An 11,431-nucleotide genomic window follows, 5' to 3' on the forward strand; every position below is an offset into this window, starting at 1 on the left:
ATGTGAAACTTAAATCGCAGCTACGGCCAAATTGGCGGAGCTATTTATGATGGTTGAGCACGCAGTGACATCCCAAAGTTTTCATAAAGCAACTGCGTTCATTGAGCATTAGCCAAGCTCATTTGACATTAGACTTACTTTTAACCTGTGCCAGCTTTTATTTATAACCCATCGTGTATTTGATTTGTTTTGTCATTCTAATGTCACAATTGAGTTGTTCTATTTTACAGTAATGCCAACTGTAGCCTACGCTAGCTGCTTTTGGTTTTATGGTAAGAATTGTGTTTATAAATATTCGCTTTCTTCCCTTATTGTCGCAGAAGACAAAATTGACTGCACAGTTCGAAAGAAAATCGTTTTCTCTTGTTCAAAATGTTTTAATTGTAGCTACTTTTCTAACTATCCTGGAATGAGCACAACGAGTTAAAGAAATATCTGGCAATTTTCAGTGTTCATGCCACACAATTGTTTTTATCGAAATTTATTCCACAACTCGTCTGGGGCTGACTCAAACTATCTTGCGGGTCGAAACGGTCTTAACAGTCCAACTACTCAATTAGGATAATTGGAATGTCAAGTTTATCTGTTTCGTGCCCATGAAACAAACGTTTCGTAAGTAACAATATTTACAAAGTTAAGTTTCTTTCCCAAAGCAGTCCTGACAGAGTTGAGAACGCGAGGATAAAGAAAAGCAACAACAGCATTATACATATACACTTATGCAGCATACGCAACGAAGGATTGAAAATATGAATAAACACGTACCATGGGCAATTCAGGGAAACTATACAATCTGAAGTTGATAACGGTAATATTCGTATTTGGTTTGCTGATTTTGTTAATCTATGGAGCTTAGCGTAGATCATCGAGGGTTAATAGGTTTTCAAGAGCACAAAGCTCCTTATGTCACTGAAAATTTTTATAAATGAATGTTAATGAAAAACTACGACCGTAAAAAATAGTTCGGCAGGTTAAAGAAGTTAAACAGAAGGTCAAAAGCTTGACAACTGAAAATCCAAAGCTCAGGTTAATAGACATTAATATAAGCTTAGGAGAAATATAAATAAATTAAGCCCATGTCTATCTTTCAACGTAAAATAGGATTTAAATGAAACGATTCTTCACTTAAGTATCGTTTTTGAAATAGCATCTTTTTCTAACACATCAATGCATGTGGTATGTAGCATATAACTCAAAACAGCTTTGCGTGCTTAACGTCCGTATTATTTCGTGTATAGTCCTGTAGAATTTTTGGTCAACCTAGAAAAAATTCTTATAAAGACGTATTATATACTGTTGGAAAGATAATTTTATCAGCTTTTCAATGATAGGTTTTGTCATTTTTTTTACCTTGGGGAAAAAAAGTTATGACCAAAAACGTGCCAGGGGGTAAAACACTATTTTGCCTAACATTATAATACAATTATAAGCTAAAATACGATACCTTCGTAACAGAATACAACACCATAAATTGGAATATTACTATCAGCAAAGCAAACTAACAATAGGACAGCAAAAAAAATAAAACATAACTTTATTAAGAGGTATTTATCACACGTTTAAGGGGGTAAAAGTTGACCGAGACGGAGATAATAGGAGAGATTTCACCGAAATAAAAGGTTTTTCTTTTATAAGCAAGGTCATGTAAGCAACACATAAAAGTTATCTAAGACGTAGTGAAGATGTATTTAGTTAAAATGCTATTTCATAGGGTATTTTGTTACAAAAATACACCAAAAATCTGTACACCCCCAGTCCTGGAGTGCCAAAAAAGCCCGGTCTTGCTAGGGTTAAACCAACTGTAAAGATGTAAAAACGATATTTACAGTTTTAAGTTCTAATAAAATATAAACACATTTCAATCAAAATCATGCAAACGCATCCATAAAATGTCTCTCTTCTTCTCCCAATTCGTCATCAAACACGACTGTAGTATTTGTGCATGTCATTCCGCAACATTCCTTGCATGACGATGTGCATGTTAAGCCCGCTTTCCGACAAGAGCAGCGTCTGTTACATGATCCCTTGCAGCTACATCGAATGATTTTCAAGATTTCATGTATGAGTTCGTGACTGTGCAAAGTGTAGCGCGCCTTGGATATCAGATAACTTGCCACCACGCTATTTTAGCTTGTGTGGTGTGTATTTTATTTGATCTAAAGCCAGGAGCAGTGACCTGGAATTGAATGCTCGCGAAATATAATCTGCACGTAATTTGAGCTCACAATACAACTAGTCTCTGTAAACGCTTAGTCTACCGGTCTACCCCATAATGTAAAATGCTAAAAGCGCTTTGTAGCAATATTTAACTGAACTGTTAAGTATATACCTGTAACATGCGTATACACTTTATCTTCATCATCAACGTCTTATTTCATACCTTTTTTACATTGCTTTCTGAGCGGAAGTCTTAATTTCTGATTCAGGTGTTGCGTCAGAAGCTCAATTACGTAAGATTTGATCGTTGTTCATGCGCAATAAAGTTTTTCGTTTGCAGTTAACTTTAGTATTGTATATGCGTTGATAATGGTTGATGATTGCAATAATAAACTTGTCTGCTGTCTGCACATGAATGTTGTCTCTAATAAGGCTATGGACTGCAGCGACGATAACTCACTCGCCTTAAAAGCCCACCAGCATAATAAGTCCAAAATGGCCCGGTCCGCAGGTGCATTGGCCGGACAATGCATAAACTAATCGATTTAAGTAAACTTAAAATATCCACAACAAACACATCACGCGCAATTTTCAAAGGCAAATTTCGAGACATAGACAAATATTGTTACAACTTGTTTGTGTGTAAAATCAGTTTACTATGCCCCCTGCTTAATTCTGCTCAACCCTTGTAAGCGGAAAGTGGCGAATGTTCCAGCCTATGACTGTGGTACGGAAGGACAAACAGTAGTCACATAATTTCTCGTTATTCCTTTTATCGTGTTTCTCGCGCTGTCAACAAGCGAAATCTGGTTGAATATACGCAACCCAACGCAACCCAGCGCTCATGTAGACCCCGCCAGCTGAAACGCTGGCAACGAACGCATTGCACTCCCTCTATCTTATATCTATCTACCTGACCATGGTTATTGAATAATGGTTCTACGGATAGACTTTGTCCGGAATTTGTGAAGAAACCCATATACGAGATCTAAAGCAAATCACATTCTTTTTTATCGTCTGCCATAAAATGTAGTTATAGCGGCGTGAAGCTGAAGTTACCGTTTCCATGGTTACTTAATATGCTATTTATTCAAAACGCGAACTTGGTTATACCGCTCACAGCTCTACACCAATAGAACATTTGTTAAAAATATTGAATGTTTTGCCAGCAGGCTTTCTCTTAAATTTTAGTGAAACAACGCTTCGCTCAAGTGTCGTTTTGAGAATAACATTTCTCAAACACGATGCATGCAATGTAGCTTAAAGTTTTAGTACCATTGCGTGCTTGTAATAGGGTTATGTAATTACAACGTGCATACATGATAGGCCATCATCAATTCTTCCTAAATTCAGTTAACGTGTTCTCACGCCATATCAACAGATGTGTTCTCTGCTGATTGTCCTAAACAAGGATCTGTGATGTGGGAGTCAAAGAGCGCAAAATTAAACCGCGCATCATTTGAGCTTTCAAAATAACTTGTCTTTGTGAACACCTGAGTTTCTCCATCAACAAATGAGCAAAGTGCTCGACCCCGTAAAAGATCTTTGAGTAACTTGAGAAAGGTGCGGTACCAGAGGCCAACTGTAGGAGATTTTGTTTTTGTTTAATTTTTGGCATTCTTCTTTTCGTCTGCGGCATATCTTTCTTACAACCTATATCGAAAAATGCAAAAAGTTCTGTATGGTGTGTAACTAGACTTCGTGGACAATTATAAATGGTTGCATGCCTCAGTTTTGCTTCCGTCATAAATAAGTGACATAAACCAACAACATTTAAATTAACATTCAACCTTACTCACAGTGCAGTCCTCGCAGCAGTAAAAATACAGCATCAGAAATGTAACGAGAGAATACAATTGTAACCTCCACAATCAAGGAATGATTACAAGTAAAAAAGCACCAAGCGAAATTCCCGAAATCGAAATTGAAGGTGAAGAACGAATGAAATGAAATGATCAACTGGGTTTCGAAGACATAGAGAGGGTTTTGTTGTGCACCATATACATTTTTGCTTTGTATATATGTTCTAATGAACCTTTTACTATTACTTATAACTCACCGACGTATATAAGCTACATGCAAGCCAACTAGCTTCAGAAACCAGCTGGCAATGTTATTGTGGAAAGGGTCATATTTCACATCAACAGTATGAACAAAATTAGTTTTTATTCATAAAATCTGATTAGGCCAGCGACTTCTAACCTTTTTCAGAGCGTGGACCAAAAAACTCTAATCAAATTCTGGTGGATCAGTTTTACTATTTTCATCCAAATAAATGTCGTCGTAAGACATCTAAATATTAAATTTAGATGATCTCAAATTCTGTACTACAGACACTATAGAATGCCGGAAAGACGTTTCCTCTATTTTTCATAGTCTAAGTTCTACAAGATATGAACAGAACAACTGTTATTTAAGCTCTGCATCTTTACCAAAAAAAACTTAATTTTCAATTAAACAAAGGAGCGAATACTTTTCTACACTGGAATTTTTTTTCGGGGCCGCAGACGTCGATGACCGCAAGGTCTTTCGCCGCTCCACGACAACCAACTGTTAAATTTAATTTTTGTTTTTACGTTATATATTGCTTAAGTTCAGATATGAGATATCAATTTACCTGACTTGACTCGAGTCGTATTAGACAAATGACTCGACTTGACTTGTAAATGTATATGTATGTAAATGTATGTAAATGTATATATGTGTATGTATAAATGAATTGACTTGCAACTCGAGTCAGGTCAATGACTAAGATACGACTCTGATTTATGCTGTAGCAGCACATTGATTTATGTTTATAAGAGTAACGTATTTATCAGATTGTCATTGTAAGATTGATACAAAAATTCATACTATTAGACTGCTTTCGCCAGAGCAATCTAAGCAAGCTTTGTTTTACAGTACGTGATGACAAATGACGTGAGCAATGTGCAGTGGTTAATCATATATTGCATCACTTTTTGTATGATTTATGACAGATATGACATTATAGCGTAGCTACGTCAAAGATTACCTACATATATTCATAAGGTTGCCCACGTCTATTTCCGCTACCGTGACCGCGGGTTATGGCGTCATATTACCAATGGTTGGTTTTTATATCCCGCTCTAGAACACGCTCTGTACAAACAAAGCATTGCAGTGAAGAACGAAAATACTGATGAAACAACTCAAAATCTATAGAAAACAGACTTAACGCATTGTAGGTTTGAGAGAATATGACGCATTTGCAGTATAAGATTTTCATTTCACTTACTGGTTTTGTCAATTCTATCTTCCAAAGTTTTTTTGACGTTTTTTCCTCCCTCCAAGAGGAGTTTTATTTGCGTGCGGAGAAAATCCATCCGGACATATTCCGCATGTAGTCACATTGTCGAAAAACCAGTCTCTTTTTGGTCCGTCAGGATCATTCAGACTTCTTAGAGCAAAGAATCTAATAACTGTCTTATTTAAACTGATCAGTATGTCTTGAAAGCTTACAGTAAACCATCGGAAATAATCCTTGATCTCTGAATAGTTTGTTTGATTTTGTGTGCCACCTTCCAAAACAATGGCACTTCCAAAATCAAAATAATGTGTGATTTCTTTCCTTGCTAAAGTACCTAGTCCAGTTATGACATACTCGCAAGGTGATGAGCCCATGACTCGTTCGAAAACGCTAACAATAACTTTTATAATGCACTAACAACAGCTTTTTCAGCAGTCGTGGCCGCCTATAACGCAAGTATTCAAGATAGCACCGGTGTATCGCCACATTTTTTACTAACTGGTCGTACACTTCGTTTATCTGCAGATTTATTGGGCGCACCGACCGGTGGAGTGATGACAACGCCGGTTATTCACGAATTTCAAAAAGAATTGAAGATTGCAAACGGTGCCGGAAACAATACAAAAACTACAAACGAAGATATCTGACATTTACAACCAACGACAAAGGAGATCCCTAATTGAAGTGGAACTAAAAGTATGGCTAAAATATGCAGTAGTCCCACAAGGAGAATATCAGAAGTTTCATCTTCCTTATAAGGGCCCCTTCACGGTGGCGAAAATACGCCATCGCAGATATTAAATAAAAGACGACACCGGCAAAGAACAAACGGTTCACTGTAACAGAATGGAATTAAGAAATATTTTGATCAGAAGCGCAATAATCAACTTCCGCACGATAATGTTTCGGGCACAACCGTTAATCGGTGATCTCCTGTTAAAGGTTTGGTGTTCATATCACACACGTACAAGGTTTACGCCTTTACCCACAACCCCTCCCCCCCAAGGCATGTTACGCGGCCCGCAATTTATAATCCCACACGGTAACTAAAGTTTATTATTCTTTGGTTTGGTGGACAAGAGTTAACTTTTTATCCTACGTTTTGTTTTCTGTAGGATGGACTGGTGTTTTTATTGGCAAATGAAGAAGAACGTTTATTTTTATTGCGCACAGTGAAGAAGTTAAAGACTATTAAAAATTCAAAGAGCAGAGATTGGCAATGTGAATAGCCGTATAAGCGGGGGTAGGCAAAAAAGAAAAATTATCTCGGCATTTAAAAACCAATCATGTGTTATATGAAGCCATAACCGAGACACGAAAACGAAAATAGGCGTGGGCAACCTGCAACCTTAGACGAAGCTACGCTATAATGTCATGTCTTTAGTCACAGCTCATATAAACAGTGACGCAATACATGATTCCCCTGTGCACAGTGCTCACACGTTTAACATCACGTACTGAAAACAAAAGCTGCAAAGGCTGCAAAGGCTGCAAACACTGCGACGAAAGCAGTTTAATAGTATGGATTTTTGTAACAATCTTACACTGATAATCTGATAAACATTAATGAATGTGCTACTACAGCATAAATCAGAGTCGTATCCAAGTCGTTAAACTCGAGTCGCAAGTCAAGTCATTTTACGTTAAGACTCAAGTCAAGTCGAATCGTTTGACTAATACGACTCGAGTCAGGTAAGGTCAATTGATATCTGAAGTTAAGCTGATATCTGAAGTTATAGCGAGAAATGATTATCGAGAAATATAACAATAATGACTACTCTTTGTCCTTCCGTACCACAGTCATAGGCTGGAACATTCGCCACTTTCCGCTTACCAGGGTTGAGCAGAATTAAGCAGGGAGCATTTTAAACTGAGTTGACACACAAACAAGTTGTGACAATAATTGTCTACTTCCCGAAATTCACCTTTGAAACTTGCGCGTGATGTGTTTATTGTGGATATGTTTAAGTTTACATAAATACATTTAGTTCATGCATTGTACGGCCAATGCACCTCCAGATCGGGACATTTTGGACTTATTATGCGGGTGGGATTTTAAAGGGAAATCGAGTGAGTTATCGTCGCTGCAGTCCATAACCTTAGTACCTTTTCGTTTATATACAACCGAGACGTCATGAGCAAATTATTTTCTATATTCTTCAAATAGACTTATAGATATGTAGCATACTTACTTGTGCAATGCCATCAAACCCATCATACAGTTATACAAGTGCAAACCAATTGTCACAATCACGTTTATCTAATAGTATTTAATCCATAAGTTATGCAGACTTTTCCAATTATTTACGGATTAAAATCTTTTTTATTAACATTCATTTGTAAAATTGTTCATTGACACGATGAGCTTTGTGCTCTTAATAAGTCGAAAACCTATTGACCCTCGATGCATGATCTACTCATTCTAGTGTATGCTCCATAGATTAACAAAATCAGCAGCAAACCAATTATGAATATTAATGTCATCAACTTCAGAATATATAGCTTCCCTGAATTGCCCATGGTAAGGTTTTTATTGATATTTTCAATCCTTCATGTATATGTATAATGCACTTGTTGCATTTCGATATATTTGCGTTCTCGACTTTGTCAGTATTGCTTGGGGAAAGAAATTTAAATTTGTAAATATTGTTACTTATGAAATGTTCCAGTGTTCCAGTTGTGGCAGCACTCCCATAAAAACACGTTGTTGATATATTAAGCTTTTGATTTTTGGCAGAATGATCAACTTTTGTTTTACGTCCGAGATTTGTTCATAGCTGGCACAGAAACAACATCTACCACATTAAGATGGGCACTTCTTTGCCTGCTGCACTATCCACAAACTCAACAAAAAATTCGGGAGGAAATAAATGAAGTTATAGGTCAATAAACGCTAATGTGCATCTGCATTTCATATATCCTCCATATCCTATATCTTGCTTTGCGTTTTTAAATAGTTTGAGGAAATTGTCAGTTATTCAAATTAAATGTTGTTTGGTTTACATATGTTTGCCATTGTTTTAAAGTTTAATTTTCCTTCAAATAAACTTACCAGGATCCAGTGGAATAGTTCATATGTCACACAAGCCAGACATGCACTACACCAGCGCCTTTATACACGAATTGATGAGATTTCGTACGTTTGTGCCGCTGGGCCTTTTTCATAAGACAAACGAAGAAGCTGATTTAAATGGATACACCATACCAAAGGACGTAATGGTACGTGGTAGAGATTACATTATAACATTTTTGAATTTCTGTTGGACGTAATATTTTGTGCGTTACCTCGCATTGCATAGTCTATTCACTCTATTGCATTGCAATGCGAGGTAATTGCATACATATTTACGATGCCAAAAGGCGACTTGGTACTTAGGACAAGTTTTCCAGTCGTTTTCCGGCAATCTAAACCGTTTGTTTATAGGTTGTAACTAATTTGTGGGCACTGCACAATGACCCAAATGTTTGGGAGGAGCCGGATCAGTTTAGACCAGAACGCTTCCTTGACACTGACGAGAAGTTTGTCCTTTCGAACCAAGTGATACCGTTTTCACTCGGTTCACGTCGCTGCATGGGCGAACAACTTGCTAAAATGGAAGTCTTCATCTTCTTGGTTTCCATGGTGCAAAAATTCGAAATCTTGCCTGACCCCGAAGCAGAGAAACTTCCTGAAATAAATGAAGGCATAAACGGAACTGCATTTGCTCCTTATCCTTACCGCATTGTTGCTAAAGAACTTTAGGTCCTTGTCACAAGAAGAGATAAAGTTACTGTAATGTTTTTTAACTTGTAAATACAGCACTTAGTATAAAGCTTGATAACAATTAAAAATCAATTTGTAAATAATTATAAGTAATCGTGTATATGCTTGGCAAAGCTTAACATAAGCGCAATTTACTTTCTTGCTATACGTCGTATGTATAGTAGCCTATACGACAAGACAAAGTCGTTTTATTGTAATTCAAAATGCTTCAAAACATTTAAATATTTCTGTCGATGCTCAAAAGTAACTACTGAATAGTGTTGCATTAAATGCTGTGAAAATACATTCATCTTGTGTGGTAAAACGTGCAAGACTTTTAACGGCCACGTTAAAGACTGTCTGGGAAAAAGAATTCATGTTATAAATTTGTTTTAAAAAATCAAATGAAAAGATATTAAAATTCATTCTTACCAACATTTTTGCTACTGTGTTGCCTTTTCTAACATTGGTGTTAGCATCAATGTTAATGACAAATGAGCTTCAAGTCCTGGAAAATGCACGTAAACATTTCACAGGCATTGTTTAAATTGCTTATTAAGCCTCAGCATCACTATTTTTAATAAAAATTATCTATTACCAACTCATATATGCATTCCGACAAACGCCAGGGAAGTCCTAAGTGAAAAACCATTCAAAATTCATCAGGTTGTAGCCTGCTGCAGGAGTACGCTTATATGTAGCCTATAAGTCTACATTAAACGAATGAAGTTAAATGAACCATATGATTATTGTGCGATATCATGAGACGAGGTTAAAAGTTGCTTAATAAGGATAGCCTAGTTAGATTTAGATAAAAAATTTAAACTTAAATAAGCCTTGGTACGGTACCGTAGGTACCGGGATATATCAGTAGCCGATCACATTAACTAGATCATACGACTATTTTTTTAAGATAGAATTTTTCTGGAAAAATTGCATATACGGTATCTAAACGAAGTATTGTAGCGATGGACCTCGCTTGCCACTTTATAATATTCAAAGAGTTGCGGCCGACCTGCACCTCGGTAGTTATTATCAACGGCCGAGAAGCCTATATAGGCCTACACTAATAAGCTTTGTATACTTGCGTTTGTGGTGTTTTCTTAATGTGACAGCGGCAAGCGAGACGCTAAAATATAAACAAACTTCAACAGTTTACAGTTTTTCAACATTGAAAAAGCTAACAAAAAGTCTCAAGTTTTGTACAATATAGGCAAAACAGCCAGTTGTCGTCAAACAGTGTCACGTGACTGTAATTTTAATTCAAGTGTTTTAAACGCAAAAGGTCTACTGAGATTCTTTTTTCTCTGACGACTTTTTGGCTCCATTAGTTGTTCTTATTTCTCCATTTTTGAGAGAGCTGTAGGTAGGACGATATTTTGACTTTGAAAGCTTAAAATTGTGGCGTCATTTCTGCATCCTTAACGTTGAGTTCTTCGAGCTAGGCTGTGCCTTTTTTCAAAGATTACTACGAAATCTTATGAGGCTAAACCGTGTTAACCCAGTATAATCATTTTATAATAAAATAAAAAAGCAAGATATAGGATGGTACTCCAAGGATATCTTATATTTTTAATTTCTTTGCATAATCTTTGCAAGCTTGTAGGCTATCTCTAGTACAAGTTTTGTATCTCTTAGTAAACGTGATGAAGTAAGCTGATGCTTGCGAAAGCTGGTTCACAGAAATTAAAAATTAAAGTTAACCCTCGAACGCCATCTTATATCCTGCTTTGTTATTTTACCATATATACTAATATTAATCTTATTTATCTTTACTTTGTTTTAGGACTCCGAAAACAGTATAATTTCACTTTTGAAGAGGATTTCGCCGGAAGTTGATAACACAGGTTAGTGGTTTTTATGATGTCACTTCTTTTTTCTCTTGTTGTGGACTTTCATAAAGGCTACACAGGCTGCAGACCATAGGCTAGAGCTAGACCTGCAGGTTATGGGCTAGTTAATTAGAGTGGTAAACCCAGATTGTTTTTCTTGTGTAGGCCTTGACGGAGCTAGGCAATGCTTCAAATAGTTAGAAGGCAGTTTAGTGTAGGCTAGGATCCATGGCGGTTTTATACAGTTATAATACGTAATATAAGCTATTGGCTTAGGTCTACAGTTTAAGCCTTATTAAAGTGTTACCGTACCGTTGTTTGCCGGTCGTATCACAAGATTACTATCACTGAAATTTTTACTGTACTTTTATTTTCGTTCAAATTGCTTGAAGTTTTTATGTCAGCTTTTCAAAACTTGCGTAGTGCTGGGTA

General features: G+C 36.5%; 1 protein-coding gene and 1 long non-coding RNA gene across 2 annotated transcripts; one reads left to right on the plus strand and one right to left on the minus strand.

Annotated features, from left to right (window-relative positions):
- Positions 1 to 465: 465 nt before the first annotated feature.
- On the minus strand, positions 466 to 5,992 carry LOC143462669 (uncharacterized). The gene is made up of 2 exons (XR_013118198.1): positions 5,414 to 5,992; positions 466 to 5,277 (listed from the first exon to the last, which is right to left on the minus strand). It is a non-coding gene; the product is annotated as an uncharacterized LOC143462669 (long non-coding RNA).
- Positions 5,908 to 9,604, plus strand: LOC143462666 (vitamin D 25-hydroxylase-like). The gene is made up of 4 exons (XM_076960908.1): positions 5,908 to 7,946; positions 8,163 to 8,307; positions 8,481 to 8,644; positions 8,850 to 9,604. Exons 1-4 carry the CDS (start codon positions 7,893 to 7,895, stop codon positions 9,165 to 9,167), a joined length of 681 nt encoding a protein of 226 aa, XP_076817023.1. The 5' UTR covers positions 5,908 to 7,892; the 3' UTR covers positions 9,168 to 9,604.
- The last annotated feature ends 1,827 nt before the right edge of the window (positions 9,605 to 11,431 follow it).

Source organism: Clavelina lepadiformis, chromosome 6 (assembly GCF_947623445.1).
Source record: "Clavelina lepadiformis chromosome 6, kaClaLepa1.1, whole genome shotgun sequence".
NCBI lineage: Eukaryota > Metazoa > Chordata > Ascidiacea > Aplousobranchia > Clavelinidae > Clavelina > Clavelina lepadiformis.

Coding starts and splice junctions, on each gene's coding strand:
- LOC143462666 (XM_076960908.1), top strand. CDS start 7,893: ATGAATATTAATGTCATCAACTTCAGAATATATAGCTTCCCTGAATTG. Junction 8,308..8,480: donor GGAAATAAATGAAGTTATAG/GTCAATAAACGC, acceptor TAAACTTACCAG/GATCCAGTGGAATAGTTCAT. Junction 8,645..8,849: donor CCATACCAAAGGACGTAATG/GTACGTGGTAGA, acceptor GTTTGTTTATAG/GTTGTAACTAATTTGTGGGC.